Here is a 20,443-nt window from a genome sequence, read left to right on the forward strand (position 1 = left end):
CTGCAAGGCACGATGTAAAGCTGCACAATTCCTGTCCGTCGCTGGCTCGAAGGACATCACTTCTCTGACATTATCGCTGAATAGGTAAGCTGAGATCCTGTCATCATCGTCTAAGTGTTGCAATATCTTCTGTACTCCGGACACTACTGTATTCCAAGGCCGACCGGCCATGGAGCCGCTGCTGTCGAGTACCAAAAACACGCGGTACTGCTTGAAACGCATCCCCACTTGCATAACATTCTGTTCGCGGACAAAGAGAGCTCCTGCTGCCATTATCGAGTAGCAAAGTTCGAAACAAGTATAGTAATCTATAGTAAATTCCCGGAGAAGTCCCTTTTTATAGCAATTTAAATTCCATATAGACGGGTTGCCTTTTTAAGGCGTGGTCGTTTTGCCGTAAATTTTCCACATACTTTCCGAGTTCGCTAAGTCAAAAATGTATTACGGCTATTGGAGAAAATGAACGTTTCGGTTAACTTTAGCAAGCAAGAGTTAGCCAGCCTTCAGAACAGAAAGTATGTTATAGAGAAAAGTTCGAGCTATAACATATCCAGCGTGTAAGGTGAAGGCTGAGCGAGAAGATGATTTTCTCTCAATCTCGGGTTTTTGGAAAGCGATAAAACTCGCTGAAAACATTCTTTGTAAGACTTTGCTACTACTTAGAATGATAGACTGGATGATTTTAACTCACCTTGTACCTTTGAAGAATCAAAAACGTTTGTCAAACTATTTTAAAAAATGGGTTTTTTGTTGACTTCTTGACCAACATTGTAATCATGCGTAAAACGGAAAATCGCGTTTTCTTGCGTTACACAAGGGACACGCCCTAAATAGGCAACCCGTCTATATGGAATAATTAGCCGTAATTGATTTGTAATGGCCAGCTGTTATTAGTATTTGTCTACTTACGCCTCCCGCACACTTTAAATTCGATGAGTTAGGAAGATTTTGTCGATAGATAAGTAGACTCTGCTGTAGCTATACGGTGAGTAGTGCCCCATTACCAACATCTAGCTACGGCCGAGACTAAGCTACGCAAGCCGCCCGCTGCAAATGTTAGCTACAACGGCAGGTAATGATTGCTCAATGATAGTAAACTCGAGTAAAATATTTAATACCAGCAAGTTAGCTAATGTCTTTCAACCATGCAGTGCATGTAGTTTCAGTACAAACAGTTAAATAAATAAAAATCACTAGCTAGCTATCAGTTGTTTACTCTGTTTTCGGTTTTGGTTTTTCACCAAAGAAGTCCCTAATTTTTGGGACCAAGTCCACAAAGATTATAGTACCCCCAAACACCATAGTAGTCCCCAGCCAGTGGTAGAGGGTGAACGGGTTCTGGAAGTAGTAGATGGAAAACAGAAGGCTGATGAACTTTCTCAATGTAATGACAAGAGTGACGACAAGTGAAGGACACTCTGTTGTAAGAACAAACACTCCTCGAATGCAAATATACTTGAAACGTGTTAAGGCTATATCTAGCTACTGATACACACACACACAGACGTACACATTAAAAACTATATGTAGATTAAAAGGATATTGTGTTGCAGAGTTGCCCAGCATATACAGCCACATCTTAGGGATGGGAATTCCCCACACAAGAATTGGATCTATTGATGGCATACATGAGTCAATGGGGTTAGCAATTTTTTACTAACCTGATGCAGAGAAAATGAGAACTCTTTGCCACAAGTCGGGAGCAAGTAGTAAAAATCCTGGTAGTGGTAAAGCGTGCTGAATGGGCATAATATTTGGAATAGCTTATTATTTTATATTTCATGCATCCACTCACAGAATAGAACATCGCTTCTCGAGGATGTTTCCCATAAGTTGAGTAAAGAGTCTCCTGAAATATTCCCAGTCTTGCTGACATAAACATGGCAAACAGTAGCATCGCAATACCTATACATAATGAACACACACTATACATCATGTTTCCAAACTTTAAAATACAAATTTACAGCTGTACAAAACAAACAATTGTGCATTGCACAACTCTACTTCTGTATTGAGATCACAACCCTGTACATAATGTGGTTAATGGTTTTAGTATACTGAAAGTGAATCTGGTGGGCTGTGGCATGTGGGTGTGTTACGCTAGAGAATAAATTTATATTATGCACATAAATAAATACCTCAGCATTGACAGCAACGACCTTTTTTTATCATAAATGCTAGTAAAGATTATAGCAGTACTATTTGTGAGATTTGCTGCATGTAACACTGGTATATATTCCCTTCATGCCACAAAATATCACAGAAACTGTGTGGCTTCCATAGCTTTTATTTTTACAACACTACTCTAAAAATCCAGAAAACCCAAATGCCAAATATGAAAACAGCTTTCACATACCTGGCTTGTCAGGCCTCCAGAACATTGGAGCCAGGTGATAAAGATGTCATTGAGCCATTGGAGTTGTTAGGATTTGATCCCAAAGTGTAACATGAGGAGGAATGGGTGCAACCACTACAACCAATGCTAGTATTCCACAAAATTTTTTGTACTAAATGTCTATCCACAGAGATGCACAATGCTATCATGAAGTGTTCCCCTAAACCTTAATCCTACATGAGCAAGCAACGGACTACTGGCTATCTTTGTTACTAAGAACAACCTGCTGAGGAAGTATCCTGGGCACCTTCACTGTGGCACCCTTGGTCAGCAGCTTCTACAACTCCTCTGCTGCCATTGACAGGTGTTGGTGGTTGATGACTAAAGAACAGCATGCATTCCTCTGATCAGGGGTAGTTGTTAACTCAATAATGTTGGATACTATTTTCACAGCATGTTTAGCTGGGAGGTGCTTCTTGTTAGTGTATAATGTAAGCGAGTGAAGGCCTTCTCCTCCTCTGTTTTTATGGTGGAAGCTCTCACCCACTGTTCTTGCCCTTGCCATCATCTACCCTAGCACCAAGCAATTATATAGTAACTAGCTCTACCATCAGGGAGCCAGCCAAATATATAGATAGACCCTACAGTTTATGAAAGGTGTTGGATCCAAAGTGACAGCAACCCATCCCTGTGTTTCATTTGCTCTCTACAGTGAAGCCAAATTTCTAGTCTCATTAGGCAGATAATTTTTCCTTGGATAGCTCATTCAGTAAATTGATTAGACCAGTTTATATTTCATTGCATTTACCAGGGAAATACCAGCATCAAATGAATGAATATCACAGTCACAGCAAAGTAAAATAAGTACAGTGGTAAAACTGTTAAATGCTACCATCATTATGTTACATACATACATTTTACCATGTCAAAAGAATTTAGAGCATGTAGATAGATTGAATGAGACTTGCTGCATGTAACACTGGTATTTCCTTCACATCACATGATATTACAATAACCTTTTAGCTCTTATTATAGCACTAACAGAATAAATTTGTTTCTCTGAGCCCTGAGACTTTGCTGTGCTTGTACACTTAGTAGTAAGACCTGTAGGTCCTTTGAATCATCATCGAATCATCAACCTTTAACCCTTAAAGCCACACAAAACTTTGGGAAAATGAGTGTTTACACAATACAGGCATACATGAGGTGGGGTAGCTTACATATTGATTGAAAGTCTATTTACTGGAAGTTTACTGTAAATGAACTTTAACCACATAGGCTCACTTGTTATGAAGCAATGGACAAGGGTTTTCTGTGATTCAATTCTCACCATGTGTTGAACTTCAATTGTCACTCACATGAGTCTTATATGGCCTGATGTGAAATTTAATGGTGAATCAAATGGAACTTATTGCAAGTTGATAGGAGCACCCACCATCGAGTTATGGATCATTTTATAAAGGTATGTCAAGGGTTTGTATGTTTATCTAACGAAAAGTTGCTTACATGGCAAGTTTTGGCTTCATGCTTTAGTGTGAGGGTAAAATCCTGGGTATCATTTTATTCCACAAGTAGAATGATGTAAATTGTGTAGCCATAAGTAGTACACTTCAAGAGTCATAGTGCTTTGTTTATAGCCATGCGTATTTGCCCATATATAGGCTCATATGGCTTTAAGGGCTAACCAATACTTTATAGCCATTTCCTAGACATGATATGGTTAAGCTAGGAATTAAAATTCATTTATTTGGCTTCAAATTCTTAGTGTTTCGGTGCTTATATTACCCTACACTTAAATTCCATCACACTTGTATTCTGTGCAGGGTCTTCCCTAAAGAGTGGTAATGCATCAGTTCACAGCTACACCACAACCATCTATAACATGCAGAACATGAGGTTCTGCACAATGGTTACTACCCATTAAACCTCCAGTATATTCATAAGCATACCACATGGTGGTCTTCATAGAGAAGACATAAGAGTAGTGGATACTCAAATTCAACAAGTGGAATGGGAAGAACGTAATTTCATGGAAATTCTACTGCTTTAATAATAAACTGTAGGTTTGAAAAAAGAAAACAAAGATATGGGCCCACCTAAGTAATGGTAGAGCAGCTTAGCGAAATATTGTGCACTTTGTGCAGAAAGTATGAAACTTTGCACATAGTACCTACCAACCATGAAGTGTATTTTGAGATGTGGAGCCATTGCAGATTTGACCTTTGGTGTCCTCTACAGTTCATTATATGCTCAAAAATAGTGACTTGTCTATATATCACCCATACAACACTCAATTTGTTCAAACTAGGTGCCAAATTGAAGATCTTTATCCAAGAAACAAGTTGATACTTACTGCAAGTTCATAGCAAATTCAGTTTCAAAGTTATGGTAATTTTTACTAGCAGCAAATTCATATAAAGTCAACTGCCCACGCAATTACACCCTTAATCTACATTCTTTGTTTGCCATTCAATTATTTATTATTTAATCTAACCATGAGCACTGTAGGTTACATATATATACAACCAAAACATGGAGAGATATCCAGGAGTGAGGCATAGAGGTTATGTACAATACTCCTGTGAGATAAATCAACAAACGTCATAATTTATGTAGTTTTGTCGTCAGATTATAAACTCAAATTTGAGGTTGTTTATGGCTATAATTTGCTTCTATATATATAACAACAATATTTTAATGCATAAAACTCTAAAGTTATACATGCTACTATCAGTCATGTTTGCTGAAAAGCCTTATACGTATCTAACATACCATATTCATAGCTAATTTTGTGAACTGACTATAGGGAGATTATGGTCCTGAACTATATCTACATCTTGTATCCCCTTAAATATATATATTTGCCTTTTGAGAGACACATGCCCAAGATGTGGTGGAGTCTGAGGGCATAATCAACTAGACAATTTGTGTTTCACAATTTGTGTTTCACAATTTGGTTCTATATAGTAAAACGTGTTCCATGTTTGCAAGTATAGCTAAAAAGCTAACAACTTCAAAAAATCATTTTCCAAAGCTTTACAGCAATAAAAATTTAGCATACAGGTTTTAGAAACAGTACTATCAGTCAGACTTTCATCTAGGAAATGACTAAAGGAGAGTCACAATGAGAGTAATGGGGGAATATGGTATAAAGATCTGTGTTCATAACTAGTTTACATGGCATCTGAAGGGGCATGCCATGCACCCAGGATATTTTAGACTCCATCAGGTGCAATCTCAGCTACAACCTCTACAGTACCTGAGAATGACTTACATTACCTCAGAATGACAAGAAGTAATTTCATGCTTGTATTCTCAGGTACAGTTCTGGGCTGTTGTACCAGGCAAAATACACATGTCATGTATTTCTTCAATATTACAGTTGTTGTTGATGTATTCACTGAGATTTAGATTTATAGATTAAGGAGTTCATTTGTCAAAGGGGATAAAAAAGTACCTCCAAATGAACTATTATAGAACTCCCATTGTAGTTAAAATGTTGATAGAGCAACATATGTATAATTATGAACTTTTAAGAGGAGGGTACATGCACCACCCACAGATATCTCTCCACTTTTTGGATATGCGACCTGCAGTGGTCATGGTTAGCTAAAAATATATACAAAAATTGAGTGGCAAACAAGAATGCATATGAAAAGTGTAGTTGCGTGGGCGGTTGGATTTATATGAGTTTGCTGCAGGTAAAAACTTCGAAATTGAACTTGCAACAAGTATCACCTTGTTTCTTGGATAAAGATCTTCAATTTGGTACCTAGTTTGAACAGATTGAGTGTTGTATGGGTGATATATAGACAAAGGTCACTATTTTTTAGCATAAAATGAACTGTAGAGGATACCAAAGGTCAAATCTGTGATGGCTCCACACCTCAAAATACGCTTCATGGTAGGTAGGTACTATGTGAAAAAGTCTCATACTTTCTGCACAAAGTGCACAATTTGCTCATTTTTGCTAGCTAAGCCGCTCTACTATAAAGCCTCTTTGATCTCTTGGAAGTAGGGGGCCTTTAGTAAAGTGGTACACTTTTAGCAGTGTAAAACAAAGGACTGTTAACAGAGTGTTGAATATATCCATGCCATCATACACATAGAGAAATTTTCAAGGGATGTAAATTTCATGGATTTTGCAGTAAACTGGTTGTCCATGAAATTTTCATCCTTGATGCTATGTGACAGGCAATCCATCATGAAAATAAGATTGTGTGAAATTCATTCATTCGCAAAAAATACGCACCTCAAAAATTTATGTCAGGCACCATAACCCTCCCACCCAAAGGTGAAAGATACACAGCAGCTCATAGGAATGGATACAAACATGGTTCTGTCAGAGGAGCTACTTAGCATACATTCTTTTAATGGCAAGTTCTTCACTTAACATGGAATAAAAACTTAACATTAGGAAAGAAAACAAAAAAAATGGGTGATCCTTATTATGAACCACGCTAAGAACTTAGTAGCCTATTAGTGGGACTGATCGTACCAGATCACATATCAGATTAGCAAACTCATCCTCAGAGTTCCATTCAAGTAATATAATAGAATCAAGAAGCACACGTACAAATGTACAATGTGTTATGAAAGTATCCTAATAAAACAGTCACTGATATGATATACATCCATGTCAACTTGATTACTTGCTTCACAGGCCCACTCTTCAAAAAGTAAAATAAATTTTCACAAGTGGAAAATGAAGTTAAATAAAGTATAAGCACAAGCATTGTGTTCTTCCAATGCACTTAGCTACTGTTTACATGCAAATATCCTAGCTCAGAAACACACTTTCATCGAGACCACACCCCTTACTTGTATATATATTATACTCTTTTATCTTGTATTGTAATTTACATGCTGACGTACTGACCCTATACTCTTGAGATTTTCACCTGTGAAACAACTAACCAACTTGAAGGACCTTAACAATGTTACACATACCGATCATCAAACGGATAAGCTCCTCATGCTGCTTCTCATCACTTGTGGTTCCCTCAGCATCTTGAGATGTTTGTGTCCCATTAGAGGATTGGCTTTGCTAGAAGAAGACAAGAGAACAATGCCTCACCGTACCACAGGTAGACACTGGTCAAATACTCCATTACAACATACGCTACACCAAAAATTTCATCATTAAGAAGCAACTGCCATATAAAAGTCAAAACTATTATAATCACTACGTACTAAATCTCCAACATTTACTGCCTTTTTTACAACAAAACAATAACACAAACCAGTTGATGTGCTGAGGCAATTGTAGACACTGATATCCCAACAGTTATCATAAACACTGCCATAACCTTAGAACAAGGGTACCTGCACGACAACAGAATGTCAACACTTTGATTATGAGATTTAGATAGACAAAATGTTGATACTGGCACAAACTAAATGTACATTTGATACAAGTGTTTACAAATCAGCAAAAATCATGTATATCTCTACAAGTTCCCTTGAAAACTAACGGTGATTTATTTCTAGTGTTTTTTGCACATATAAATTTAGCATCTTTTACGATGTACCCCAAAAAGGAGTATATACTCTACTAATAATCATTGAAGCTTCTGGAGATGCTACTCAGTTTTCCAACAGTTGTATGTAGGATTAAAATTGTAAGGACATGTTGACTAGGTATAATCTAGACCTGATTTCTCTCTTGGCTTATTGGCAAGTTAACCATCTGGTAATAAAATTATTGACATGAGCAGGTATGTAATTTGGTAACTAGCTAGCACTAAGTACATAGCAAAATTTGTTTGTTCAATAGAAAAACAATCCAATTGACATAAATCACCAAATACCGTATTTGACCGGTTAATAGCTGCGGCTACTATAACTTTTCAGCAAGCAAAACCTGTGGCTACTATGCAAAGGTGGCTACTATCCAAAGGGCAGCTACTATGGGCTTATATGGCAGCAGCCCGCGGCAGATTCACAAGTGACTGACCTTGTTTAATCATCATTCAATACTGTCATTCATTCTAACTTCTCTCAAAAACACTATTTCCTGGCTTAAAACAACTATTTTGCCAGGTTTCTGCTTCAAATGTGTTTTATCAACACCTGCACAGTATGTTCAGATACAAGCCGCGGCTCTTATTACAATAATTCTAGGCTGTGGAGCGGCTACTATCCGGGGGCGGCTATTATACAAACCGCGGCTATTAACTGGTCAACTATGGTAAGCCAAATGTGAAATGTTACATGAAACAAACTTCATGAAATACAATCACATCATAAACATCTACTCCAGGACCTCCCCCACAACCCTACACCATACAATAACACATACTGTCTGTTCAGGATGAGTACTCCTAGTAACATATTAGCCATCAGAGAGCCCTACACACAACAAGGACAGCCAAATCATAAATTAACCAGTTGTGTCCTTACTGCTCTGAATATCATGTGAAGTGGCATGGGGATGTTGAAGTTGAGGGCATAGTTGTTGACGACAGACACAGTGAAGAACAAGCACACCATTATCATGTACTGCCTACATAGAGATGATACATTTCATAGCACTAACTACATGGGACACAAAAAACGAAATCATTGTCACTTAAATTTAACAGTTGGATGTTGGCCATGTTTCAACTAATTTCAGTATTTGGTTGACCAACTACAACTTGATTGCACATTTGCAAAGTGGATGACATCGATAGCCTGCAAAAATTGAAGCTGCTTTCAGGAAACAACATCTAATCAGATTCTAAGTTCTAGAAATGACTTTAAACCTTATAAGGGATCACAAACTATGGAAATAGCTCCAAACACTCTGTATCCTAGCTGAATATCAATTTTCAATGTAAGCATCTCAATAACGAAAAACATGGATAAAATTATACTCTCACAATTACCCTGCTTATGAGGTACATCCAGATATCATACAGTATGATAGTACAGTGCATATTAGGTATCATGGAGGTTTGTTACTTTCTCACAAAAATACTGACCAGAAACCAGCTTCACAACACCTTCATGGTGCCTTGGCAGTATTGGGTAGGTATAAACAAGCCCAAAAGTACATTCAGTATGACCTGAAACACTTTCAATAGGTTGCTATGATTTTTTTTTTAATTTAGCAGGAATTTTCTGACTACCATTGATAATTCAGACAAGCATAGCTTACGGTTACAGGCTTGGTTTTTTTCACTGCTAGACATTGTTTTAGGTGCCTTTGGCATACTACAGTAAGTATAATGCATGTATCAAGACTTACCTTTGTCCTCCTTTGTGTTCCATTTTTTTTCGCTGACAACATGAAGTGTCAATTCGTGGAACGTTTATAACGGGAATCGTCTGTGTTTTCCATAATGACTGAATTGACTGCGGAAGTACTTTTTGTATACTGCTCTTCGCATGTAACAGGCTGAACATAGCTGAAAACGAAGGATAATGGCTACTTCACTTTTAGCGATGGTGTGCGTTCAAAGCATTAAGTATGGTGCCATTCTTTATTTCGATGTGGTATGCACGAGTTCACCAGTCATAAATAAACAAACAAGACCAAGGAAAAATTAGGGACCACAGATATGAAATGTAGTGACCCGAAGATGACATTTAATTCTAGTCTATACCCATGACTAAATTGGGGGATTAAATGTCCACTAGTATATCTTCAGGACGCTCAGGTTTAGGTAAGGTGACCTCCCTTGCTTCACTACTTTTTATATCTATGATCCCTAATCAAACTTCACTTTTCCTCATACTTGTAAAGAAATCATATGCACTGCCTATATATCACCAGAATGACAACAGCAGCTAGTGTATTATTAATGGGACAAACAAGTATTTAACTGCATGACTTGTCAAGTATGCAAACTTGATCACCCTTCCATGGGTAAGTAATTAATTAAGGGGCTTTGATTATTGTATTGCAAAGATACAAGTTGTTCCAATAATGATGTGTTGTGGGTTTTTTCTTATACAATAAATAATACAGCAGCATAATATTATATGGAAGCCATCAGCAACATGGGTAGATCTTTAGCCTTTACTTTTACTTCACTAACACTAGACCTTGCAATAACCACACAAGATACACATTCAAACCTGGGCTGTCTAAACAAAACAAACCCATCCCAATCAACTTTGGATTAATTCAGTGTACAGTACTTGCAAATTCGTACTCCACTCACTTTATAGGGACCACATTCTTCACTGTGAGGAACTTGGTGGTGACCACGAGTCCTTCCAATGCAACGAACAAGAACTGCGAGAAAGTGATGATATTCCCCGCACCTGGATCATTTCTGTTCAGTAAACAAAATTATTAGAAGCACACACACATTACTCGCTTACTTGATTAAAAGCTCCAGGAAGACCACGTTAGAACAGCAGCCCAGAAACACTAATGCTACAGCGAACCATGCGTAAGAATTCATCGCGGAATTGAGATTTATTTAAAAGAATAGACATTAACTCCGTATACTATAAATGGGCGGAGTCCAATCGCCTACGGGGGTGTAGCATGTGATCACCAAACGTTGACTATATCTCGAGCTAGATCGTTGATGAAAATAAGGAAGTACAGGATTCACTAGAGAAGTTTACTTGACTCTGAGATATCATGTCACTATTTCTCCAACAAGGAGGAACTGTTCCTTTGGACGGCAGCGCTTCCAATGACGTCAGTGGCAATGACGCAATGATGAGCAGAAGTTCTCTACACGCAGACAAAAAGAAATTTCTAAGTGGATTAGTCATAGTGTTTCTAATAGCAGCAACATGGGTAGGAAGTACTCAGTTGGGCAAGGAGACTTACACCAGTCACTTCAATGCTCCATACTTCACCATATGGTTTTCTACCAATTGGATTATGTTTAGCTATCTCGTCTGTATACCGGTGTATGTGTTGTTGTATAGAAAAGACCTGAAATCAATGTGGAGGTCAGCTAGATAATGTATAGTGTTTGCGAGTCAGTGTAAATCACCTTCTAGACATAGTACACTGGTCTTCTCTGCACAAGGCATCACTCTTAGATCGCTGGCCACATCTACTCTTCCCTTCACTATCATTTGGGAAGCTACTAACTACATGTATCTGAGAGCTCTAGGTTCCATCCCTCCAACTGATGTGACAGCTTTATTCTCATCTGCACCAGCTTTTGTGTATATCTTATCATTTTTCATCCTTCGTGAACCTCTGCTGGTGTTACGGGTAAGTGCAGCTATACATGTGGTAATGACATTACTTGTTATAACTACAGGTGTTTTCAGTGGTGTTAGCCATATCAGGAATAACTTTGTTTGCATACAGTGATGGGTTTGGCTCAGCCAGTGTGATAGGTGTGTCACTGGCTGTGCTATCTGCTGTGGGAGCTGCTACCTACAAAGTAATTAATAATGAATCAGAAAGCTGTTTGTAATCACTATTATTACTTAGGTGTGTTTGAAGAAGAGAGTGGGAGATGCAGATTTAATTCAGATGTCTCTCTTCCTTAGTCTACTTGGCCTGTTCAACTTCCTTGCATTTTGGCCAATAGTGGCTACACTACACTATACTCAAGTGGAGCAACTTAATATACACTACATCCCCTGGGTCCCATTGTGTCTATCAGCATTGTGCTCGTTTGCCTTCAACTTCTTCATCAACTTTGGGATTGCCTTCACTTTTCCACTGTTTATTTCCATCGGTACTATCCTAGGTATCCCTATGAATGCTGTGATTGATGTGGCTATCAGACATATTGACTTGTTAAACTGGAAGATCACTGCAGCTACACTCATTATTGGTGGATTCTTATTGATGCTCACCCCTTCCACTGACTCGCTGTATCTTCACAAAAAGTTTACCATGTTAATAAAGTTACTACCCAACAAATTTAGTACCCATAACCATCATGGTGAACTACTGAAATGAACATTGTTTTATTTGGAAAATATGTGTATGTTTTATTAGAGAATTTTGACAGCAATTTGGAATGCTTAGAATATACAAAGTATTTTATTGAAATGTAATTATAAAGCGTGGCAAATCATGTGCAGGATCCTTCATCACTATAACATCTCCATGCCTTGTGTGATGGACTCCTTGCTGTCCCAGTAGTAGTTCATTTAGTAACATTTTTTTACCACCTCTGCAATAACCCATAGAAGTATTAGGGCTAAGAGCAAAGTATTCTCCTGGACCACATGCTTGTCCAGCCCGTCTAGAGGGATCATATCCATTTGCACAGATACTCGGTATGTTAGCCTCTGGTGTGCCATGAAATGCCAGTTGTGTGGTTCGCTGGTTCTTGGGCAGACTCTGGTATCTGTCCTTGAACTTGTTAAACAGAGCTCCTCCTTCTTTAGCATGTGGGTTCTCTTCAATCTTCACTACTTGCAAGTTTCCAAACTTTTGTAAGTATTTATCTACTTCTCTCCTGGGAGTAAGTATTTTTGCTACAGTGACAGGAAAATGAGCTACACTAATGTCTACATGCAGTGCTCTTACCATCACGATTGGGTATATCTTTGATAGCATGATCCCTACAGCAATAATCATGGACGGCACCATCTTGTTCTTTCCTTTTAGGTTGAGTACAGCCAGGAAGATCACACTGGTCTGAAACATCATCAGTAGCAGCTACAGTAAAGAAATCAGTAATCAATTGATAAATTCCTCAAATAACATACGAAATATTCCAAGTCGTTTTGCCTGTTCTGCATGAGTCCTTCCACAGTACGGATGTACAGTACCATCATTAGCATCCACATGCTTGGGGCTCTTACATCCTGGTAATATACAACAGTCAGCCGACTTAGACGATTGATCGTCTTGTGGGACTGGAGCTGTAGTAAACCATAAACATTATTATCAGCTTGCTACTGTACAACAGTGACTTACGCTGCAAGCCTCGCTGTCTCCCAATATCAGCATGGCTTCTCCCACAGTAGTTCATGAATGGCCACACAGGATTGTTACATTCTGGTAGCAAGCAGTGTGTTATGCCCTTCACAGACGGTGCTGTGATATTGTCACAGAACTGTGATAAGGACACTACACACAATATCACAACCTGCAGCTAGTGCCTTTCTCCTCTGTAGCTCCATAGCATGAGTATATCCACAACACTCAAACACTTTTCCTTGCTCATCGATAAAGCATGGATTGTTGCACTCAGGTATGGCACAAATGGGTACACCAGTTGCTGAAGGTACTCCTACTCATTAAGTTGAATCAATAACTATCCGACTTGTGAATTACCTGTGCTGGGTCCTGGTGTTGATGAAGTGGCTTGAGGTAGTTGAGTGGCCATTGCATTGGCATGGAATCTACAGCAGTAATCATAAACTTCACCATTCTGGTCTACATAACATGGCATTCCACAGCCAGGATAACCACAGGTCTTCCCTACAATACAATAACTATACAGATAGTCTATAATTGATCACTATGACACACCAACAGTTGCTAGAGGAGCACTAGTAAGTGCAGTGTTGTTGAGCTGACTTGTTGTAGGAATCACCGACATGTGATTAAAGCAATAAATACTGTTGTATTGTCCTGTGTTGAGGTTATAACTTGCCATCTTGGTACATCCAGGAATTTGGCAAGTAGTAACAGAGATGCCACTTGAGTTATTACCTTTATGGGATACTCCATCACTCTCAACATCCTTGTCACTACAAGCCTGCTGGACTGGAGGTTGTTGACCTAGGTTACTGGCCAACCCATCAAAACTAGCTGACACAAGATCTACGCTATTTACATAATGTGAGTCGCCATCAGAGTCACTTGAGTTGTCTTCTATTTTCTTGTGCTTAGTCGGCACGTGACCACACGCCTCACATTTAATTCTCCCCCTGCTAGACACATCATACTCGGTGCATTCACAAACTGTACATTGTCCGCGTAGAATTCCTTGTTTATCCTTCATTAGCAAGAGGCAACCTCTAACTTTTGCAATTAGTTGTAAAAATTCCCCGTATGTTGCCCGGCAATCGATCTAGTAAAATCCTAAGAAAATCCCCTACGTACCAATGATTACGTAATCAAAATTTTGGAAGATGGGGAAGGATTGCAATGGGATCGACAGGGGCCGGTGTAACAAGCCTGGCTGTAACTGCCTTCGTTTTTTGTATGATAAAGAGAAGGGCGTGAAGTGTAGTAACTGCGGGCACGTTCCAGCCAAGCACAGCGCTATTCGTGAGGACTTACTCGTTGATGTTACCTCAGATGTTGCATTAGTGACTGAAACAGTTGATGAAGTAGATTCAGTTGTTGGCATTTATGAAGAAGTTGAAAGAGATAGTACACCTAAACTTGTTGGAAACAATGTGGATTCACAAGGAACAATGCGTGGGCGTTGCACAACAGATGGATGTGCCTGTAGTGGGTTTGTATATGTAGCATCACGTGGTAGAAAATGTGATGAATGTGGACATGCACCTGTGAAGCACATTAAGGTAGCTGTGAGTGTGTTCAGTGGACGTGGGCCAATTGCAACTAATAACTCTGACGATGAAGTAGAAAAAGATTCAGCAATAGTAAGCAAACCTTCCGTCTTTACCATTTCACAGGTGGTAGATGACAGAAATTCAGAAAGGCTTCCGTCACCACTAAAGAGTTTTCCAAGTATCAGTTTATCACCTTCACAACCATCAGTGTCCTCAGCAAAGAGAAGAATACCATTTCCCAACCATACAACCAACAGTTCTGGCACTGTTAAGTCAGACAGTAGTCCACCGAGTACAAGCCGTTCTATTCCAGTTCTTAGCAGAAACAAGAAAAGACGAAGCAGTGAGCAAAATTTTTCACCTGCACCTATCCAAGCTACTGCTTATCCACCCATCACCCCTGCAGTATTTCCCCAGAGGGTAGCAGGTAGGTACATTAAAATACCACAGGGTTTATCATTCTATCAATATTTAGGTGTTCAGCAACCAACCCATAGCGTACCAGATACACAATCACAGCAGTCAAATCAGCCAACTATTGCTATGCCTCCTCATTCATTACCTGTGCAGGACACATCTGCATCCTCTGGTCAGGGTACTTGCATCTATCCTGGCTGTTCTAGACCAGTATATGTGGAACCAAATGGCACAACACATCAGTTCTGTGGTCGTACACATGCCAAAATGTACAATTCTAATGCTTCAAGTAATAATGAATTTGGTTTGATTGTGAGTAAGTGTTTGGCTATTTACAGGACCACCTGCGGTTGTTCCATCTCATTTGAAGTGTTCCAATCCATCTTGTAACAGGATGAAATTTCAACGAGAGAATGGTCAGTATTTTGACTATTGTGGAAAGAAATGCAGAGATAGCTGTAGGGATTCACAGACAGAAGGTATGATATGTTTACAGTAAAATGTGTTATCTCATTATAAGATAAGAAAGTTCCAAGCATTAGTAGCAACACTTCATACAATAACCACCTGTTATGTTTTAAATTCAATAACAAATACAAGGGTAATCACCCCACCATTATTCAGCAACTTATGGTTTACATTTAACAGGATTGCTGAGTCAGGTTCAGCCAGTATCACCTGATAACAGATGTCTGCTCCCTGGATGTGGTAACTCCAGGTACCATGACTCTCAAACTGGAGCTATCCATGACTATTGTGGAAAGAACCATGCTCAACAAGCAAGGAGTAGATGTAAGTAGCAAGTTGCTACCTATAAAAGTGTTGATGTATCACATGCTTAGCACATGTTTAGTGCTGATCTGTCACATGCTTTTCTTGTAGTAATCAGGAAGGCAAATCGTCAGGAATTCCAACAAATACAAGCTCATTTTACTCAAAAATGGGCCCACCAGAAAGGAACATGTGGACAACTACTTGAAGTGTTGGTCATTGACAATCCAAGGTTACAACAACAGTTTCAAACTTACTTGTCAAGTCTATCAGTACAAACCATATCCCAACATTATCATGGTACCAGTCTCAAGTGTACTATTTATCAAACCACTTCTGTCTGTAATGACCGAAAATGTGGAATCTGTGGGATAACCCAACGAGGGATTCTGCTAGAGTACAAGACTTCCAACATATCATTCCAGCGATTTGGTGATGGATTTTACTTGGCTCCCAACTCCTCAAAATGTCACGACTACACTCAGGGACATGGTCAATATCGTGCCATGTTATTGTTCAATGTTGCCGAGGGGAGAAAGCATACTGTTACAAATGACAATACAACTTTGAAGGGTCCACCTGCAGGTTATGACTCAGTACATGGTCAAAGTGGAGGATCACTGAACTATGATGAGATAGTAGTGTATAAACCTGAAGCATTATTGCCAACACACATACTAATTTATCAGAAGGATGGCATACATAAGATAGCAAAATAACTTTTATAATGCGGAATTATTATTTTTATTGTAATTAGAAATGTAATATGATAAACATTTACAATATTTTGAAACATTTAAGAAACCCGTAATACTATTACAACAGTACATGTTATGAGGATCAAGTTTACTTGGACTGCACGTAACAGTCTTGGCACCACCCCTTGCCCGGATTAGCTGGTTTCTTCCCACACTTTGTACACACCTAGTGACAAATAATTTGTAACTTGTAAATATCATTGCCACCTTACCTTCCCAGATGGTGGCCTCCCAAAAGATGATGAAGGCGGTTGTGATGGTTTCTGTGATGCTACACGATGTGTACAATACATAGTTTGGTAATGTACAAACCAGACACACTACCTTCTGGCATTGTTGTAAGCGCTGGTGATGGACCAGGTGGTCTTGTCGTGGGCTGATTTGTTTGCTGTGGCGACTGCTGGGTGTACGTCACGGCATGAGCCTTGCTGCAGAAGTCATGGACACGTCCACTGACCTCCATGTAGCATGGCTTATGACAACCAGGTAGTTTACACTTCAGCGCTGACTGTATTTGAGAGATGGCTAGCTGGCCAGCAGGCCCATCTTGTAAACCAGAAGCTCCACCTGGTACTTGCATGGGAGTTGACATACTTGTAGCAGCAGCACCCTGAAAATCAGTAGCTTGTGGTCCTTTAGGAGTAGACCGACCAGTTGATTTTGCAAACACTGGAGTTGAACAGAAGTAAGCACATGCAACGTAGACTACAGTACAGGACTACCTACATTTTTCAGCTCCTTTGTGATATTGTGCAGGACACTCGCAGTAGGCGCAATCAGGGTAAGAACTACTGTCTTCTGACTCGTAACTGGGACAATCTTCACAGTTTGTGCAGGCGCCCAAGTTGACCATTTTCATGTGTCTCACTGGAGTGTGCTCGCAGTATTCACAGCGTACGCTCTTCGAATCATCCGGCTTCATGTATTCCGTACACTCACACCCAACACTGGTACATTTCCCGCGATCAATCCCTTGTTTGTCCTTCATCTTCCTAAAGTAGTGATGATTCAGAATTCTTACAATCCGGTTATTCCCCCACTAGGGTATTAAACATGCGTATTTCAGTTTTCTCTATTTTCTCGTATAAAAATGTGTGTGTGTATAATTATTCACATAGCTATTTTTCCTATTCCGTCTCGCTGGTAGACTATCACATGTGTTGGCAGAACAGCTTCACTGCAGTACACCACTACTTCATCATAATTCAACACTCCATTAGGAGAGTTCTGACCATAAACTGAGTCATATCCATTTGGGGGGCCTGTCAAGTTTGACTGGTTGCCAGTCAAATTGTAAGATCTCCCAAGAGCTACCTTACACACCAACATTGCTCTGACATTATAGGATCCTTGAGTGTAGTCATGACACTTTGATGAGTTTGGAGCCAAATATAATCCACGACCAAACCGCTGGAATCTGGGTATGTTGTGTCCAATTCTATTCTCATCAAAACCTTCCTGGGATATGCCACAAACGCCACATTTTAAGTTGTTACATTCCACTCCACTTGATAGTAGATCACAAACAAGGACAGTGCCATGGAAATGAACCATTTCATTAGGATCTTTACCATTTGCTTGCAGTTGGTCCTTGTACTGTGTATATCTTGACCTAACATAGTCATTGGTGATGGTGTATGCTGCAATGATCTCTGGACACTGGCTCTTCCTCCGGTCCCATCTGTCAACAAACAACTTCAACACTTCTCTGAATGAGTTACTACCATCTGTCACTCTGGTTAATAATGTCGGGGGGACATATTCTTCCTTGACAGTGACAACAGCGGGTTGTTCATGGCGAAACTGTTGATAACAGTCTGCACACCAAGGGTGAGGTTTGTTTCTCTCGTTTAGTCCACACTCTAGGCAGAGAGGATAACCCCTAAAACAGTCCATACATAAGATGCTGTCATTGTAGAAGTCATTTTTCCTTTCGTTACATTGAAAACACGTTCTAGTGTATCCAAACGTAGCCATTAATGATTGACCATTCACTCTGCGATCTCCGGAAACTATACATAACCGAAAAATTCCTGGGAATTTCCCTTTAATGATTGGCATGGAGATAAAGTCGAGGATAAAGTGTAGCTGACGAGTTTGCGTTCTGACAATGGCGTACCGTGGTGAATCTGGGGAGTTATTTCATTTTAGTTCTAGTGAGCAATATGTTTTATTTCGTAGGCATAATCAATGCCAGTTAGTAATAATAATATAATAATAATAATAATAGTGTAGATTAAAATTAGTTTTGCCGGGCGTGTTTTATCTCACTAGTTTTGCATGTGTGAAGTTCACCCATGGCAAACAGCATGGTCATATATTAGTATGTGGTAAATCTTCACAGACTGCAAGTATCCTGGATGCAGTAGGCCACGATATCGTGAATCATATGGTTTTGTCCATGATTTCTGTGGGAGGACTCATGCAACCGCATATAGTCAACTAACAACTCCATCAAAATTAGGTGAGCATGCTGTTGCATGATATTGTGTCATATATCATTTAGTGTCATCAAACTTGAAATTAAAGAAACCGGAGACATCTTCACAAAGACACACAAAACCAATAGTAGCTAGCCATAAATTTGGTAATACTGATTACCCTACAAAGACAAGCAGTACTCCATACAGTTCAGTACGCAAGTCTGATATAAAGTTCTACCACATTCATGAACCATATTATGAGTTTACTAACTTTGCACAATATCCTATAAAGTTGGATGGGAAACAATGGCCCACTACAGAACACTACTTTCAAGCTCAAAAGTTTATTGGTACACCATATGAAGAGGCAATTAGGAAGCAATTCTCTGCAAGAGGAGCATTTGACATGTCACGTAATCCTGCTGTATTTTGTTGGTTAAGAGGTGACTGGGAGATAGTGAAGAACGACATCATGTTGAAGTGTCTTCGAGCAAAGTTTACCCAACATGAAATCCTCATGCAGAAGCTACTTGCTACTGGTGACAGGAAGTTAATTGAACATACTACAAATGACTCATACTGGGGAGATGGAGGAGATGGTAGTGGACTGAATGTGTTAGGAAAACTTCTTATGCAAGTGAGAAAAGAACTTTCTTCTAAACATCAAAGTGAAAAGTCTGCCAGTCTATCAACACTGCATAAACTGTTGCCAGAACACAAAGTTGCTGCCTCTACTTCAGCAGTTAAGCACAAAAAATCTGGTCTCCAAAGATCTCATTCGTTCAATGGAAGCATCAGTACTCGTTCAACTAGTTTAACAAGCAACAATGTACGTGAGAAAGAATTTTCTTCCAAGTGGTCCAGTAGGCATAGTTCACTATCTACCACCCCGACTGCCATTCCTGGTCACTTCACTGACAATTTGCCCAGCAGTAAAAGATTTGGGTCTACAGGGAACATGTGGTCTGATAGACATAACTCACTGCACAGTCATGCATCTTGCCCAACTTCCACTGCTGCTAGTGTCCACTTCGCTGACAATATTTCCAGCCGTAAAAGGTTTGGATCTACAGGAAACATCTCTGGCAGTATGCACCACACTATTAGTAGTGATAAAAATACTTCATCATCTTCACGACATTCATTTGGAAAAACTAATACTTGTACTTCCAAGAAAAAAAATGGATTTACAAGTTATGTACCACATCGGTATGGTTCACATGGGGCACTTGATAATGTTGATATCGTAACATGGCAAACTAAGAAATATTGATTTCAGAGTATTGTATTATGCCTTAAATCTGTCTATTGTGTCATAAAAATGTTATGCGTATTCGGAGAGA

General features: G+C 39.3%; 6 protein-coding genes across 7 annotated transcripts; 3 read left to right on the top strand and 3 right to left on the bottom strand.

The window, feature by feature from the left end:
- Positions 1-1,110: 1,110 nt before the first annotated feature.
- LOC136261958 (UDP-xylose and UDP-N-acetylglucosamine transporter-like) lies at positions 1,111-10,970 on the bottom strand. Its single transcript, XM_066056055.1, has 10 exons — positions 10,649-10,970; positions 10,486-10,599; positions 8,738-8,840; positions 8,637-8,686; positions 7,579-7,660; positions 7,286-7,382; positions 1,796-1,905; positions 1,662-1,737; positions 1,544-1,613; positions 1,111-1,456 (listed from the first exon to the last, which is right to left on the bottom strand). The coding sequence occupies exons 1-10, from the start codon at positions 10,729-10,731 to the stop codon at positions 1,213-1,215; spliced, it is 1,029 nt and encodes a 342-aa protein (XP_065912127.1). The 5' UTR covers positions 10,732-10,970; the 3' UTR covers positions 1,111-1,212.
- Positions 10,698-12,302, top strand: LOC136261956 (solute carrier family 35 member F3-like). Its single transcript, XM_066056052.1, has 4 exons — positions 10,698-11,236; positions 11,288-11,507; positions 11,557-11,682; positions 11,733-12,302. The coding sequence occupies exons 1-4, from the start codon at positions 10,917-10,919 to the stop codon at positions 12,207-12,209; spliced, it is 1,143 nt and encodes a 380-aa protein (XP_065912124.1). The 5' UTR covers positions 10,698-10,916; the 3' UTR covers positions 12,210-12,302.
- LOC136259894 (uncharacterized) lies at positions 12,194-17,757 on the bottom strand. The gene is made up of 14 exons (XM_066053449.1): positions 17,404-17,757; positions 17,002-17,346; positions 16,890-16,948; positions 16,768-16,843; positions 15,827-15,959; positions 15,643-15,715; positions 15,294-15,350; positions 13,737-14,280; positions 13,539-13,685; positions 13,351-13,494; positions 13,179-13,298; positions 12,968-13,123; positions 12,786-12,917; positions 12,194-12,733 (listed from the first exon to the last, which is right to left on the bottom strand). The coding sequence occupies exons 1-14, from the start codon at positions 17,663-17,665 to the stop codon at positions 12,294-12,296; spliced, it is 2,688 nt and encodes an 895-aa protein (XP_065909521.1). The 5' UTR covers positions 17,666-17,757; the 3' UTR covers positions 12,194-12,293.
- LOC136261947 (uncharacterized) lies at positions 14,304-16,741 on the top strand. 2 transcript variants are annotated; one of them, XM_066056039.1, is made up of 5 exons: positions 14,304-15,158; positions 15,207-15,437; positions 15,487-15,627; positions 15,797-15,940; positions 16,031-16,741. In XM_066056039.1, exons 1-5 carry the CDS (start codon positions 14,342-14,344, stop codon positions 16,636-16,638), a joined length of 1,941 nt encoding a protein of 646 aa, XP_065912111.1. In that variant the 5' UTR covers positions 14,304-14,341; the 3' UTR covers positions 16,639-16,741. The 2 variants fall into 2 exon arrangements, with proteins under 2 accessions (XP_065912111.1, XP_065912110.1); XM_066056038.1 differs by having other exon boundaries at positions 14,304-15,437.
- Positions 17,738-18,714, bottom strand: LOC136261959 (poly [ADP-ribose] polymerase tankyrase-1-like). The gene has a single exon (XM_066056056.1). It carries the CDS (start codon positions 18,652-18,654, stop codon positions 17,788-17,790), a length of 867 nt encoding a protein of 288 aa, XP_065912128.1. The 5' UTR covers positions 18,655-18,714; the 3' UTR covers positions 17,738-17,787.
- On the top strand, positions 18,700-20,433 carry LOC136261952 (uncharacterized). Its single transcript, XM_066056048.1, has 3 exons — positions 18,700-18,833; positions 19,022-19,141; positions 19,184-20,433. Exons 1-3 carry the CDS (start codon positions 18,788-18,790, stop codon positions 20,371-20,373), a joined length of 1,356 nt encoding a protein of 451 aa, XP_065912120.1. The 5' UTR covers positions 18,700-18,787; the 3' UTR covers positions 20,374-20,433.
- Positions 20,434-20,443: the final 10 nt, after the last annotated feature.

Source organism: Dysidea avara, chromosome 7 (assembly GCF_963678975.1).
Source record: "Dysidea avara chromosome 7, odDysAvar1.4, whole genome shotgun sequence".
Taxonomy (NCBI): domain Eukaryota; kingdom Metazoa; phylum Porifera; class Demospongiae; order Dictyoceratida; family Dysideidae; genus Dysidea; species Dysidea avara.

Bases quoted from the DNA above. Each gene is read 5' to 3' on its own strand.
- LOC136261947 (XM_066056038.1), top strand. From the start codon at position 14,342: ATGGGGAAGGATTGCAATGGGATCGACAGGGGCCGGTGTAACAAGCCT. The intron at 15,438-15,486 runs GTAATAATGAAT...GGCTATTTACAG, and splicing joins GTACAATTCTAATGCTTCAA to GACCACCTGCGGTTGTTCCA. The intron at 15,628-15,796 runs GTATGATATGTT...TACATTTAACAG, and splicing joins TAGGGATTCACAGACAGAAG to GATTGCTGAGTCAGGTTCAG.
- LOC136261956 (XM_066056052.1), top strand. From the start codon at position 10,917: ATGTCACTATTTCTCCAACAAGGAGGAACTGTTCCTTTGGACGGCAGC. The intron at 11,237-11,287 runs GTCAGCTAGATA...ATCACCTTCTAG, and splicing joins GACCTGAAATCAATGTGGAG to ACATAGTACACTGGTCTTCT. The intron at 11,683-11,732 runs GTAATTAATAAT...ATTATTACTTAG, and splicing joins TGGGAGCTGCTACCTACAAA to GTGTGTTTGAAGAAGAGAGT.
- LOC136261952 (XM_066056048.1), top strand. From the start codon at position 18,788: ATGGCGTACCGTGGTGAATCTGGGGAGTTATTTCATTTTAGTTCTA. The intron at 18,834-19,021 runs GTGAGCAATATG...AAATCTTCACAG, and splicing joins GTTATTTCATTTTAGTTCTA to ACTGCAAGTATCCTGGATGC. The intron at 19,142-19,183 runs GTGAGCATGCTG...TATATCATTTAG, and splicing joins AACAACTCCATCAAAATTAG to TGTCATCAAACTTGAAATTA.
- LOC136259894 (XM_066053449.1), bottom strand. From the start codon at position 17,665: ATGAAGGACAAACAAGGGATTGATCGCGGGAAATGTACCAGTGTTGGG. The intron at 15,351-15,642 runs GTAAACATATCA...ATACTGGTCTAG, and splicing joins ATGAGATAACACATTTTACT to AACAGCCAGGATAGATGCAA. The intron at 12,918-12,967 runs GTATGTTATTTG...TCTTTACTGTAG, and splicing joins AAAACGACTTGGAATATTTC to CTGCTACTGATGATGTTTCA.
- LOC136261958 (XM_066056055.1), bottom strand. From the start codon at position 10,731: ATGAATTCTTACGCATGGTTCGCTGTAGCATTAGTGTTTCTGGGCTGC. The intron at 8,687-8,737 runs GTAAGGACACAA...TGTTGTGTGTAG, and splicing joins TTCACATGATATTCAGAGCA to GGCTCTCTGATGGCTAATAT. The intron at 1,906-7,285 runs GTATGTGTAACA...CATTATGTATAG, and splicing joins GCTTATCCGTTTGATGATCG to GTATTGCGATGCTACTGTTT.
- LOC136261959 (XM_066056056.1), bottom strand. From the start codon at position 18,654: ATGGCTACGTTTGGATACACTAGAACGTGTTTTCAATGTAACGAAAGG.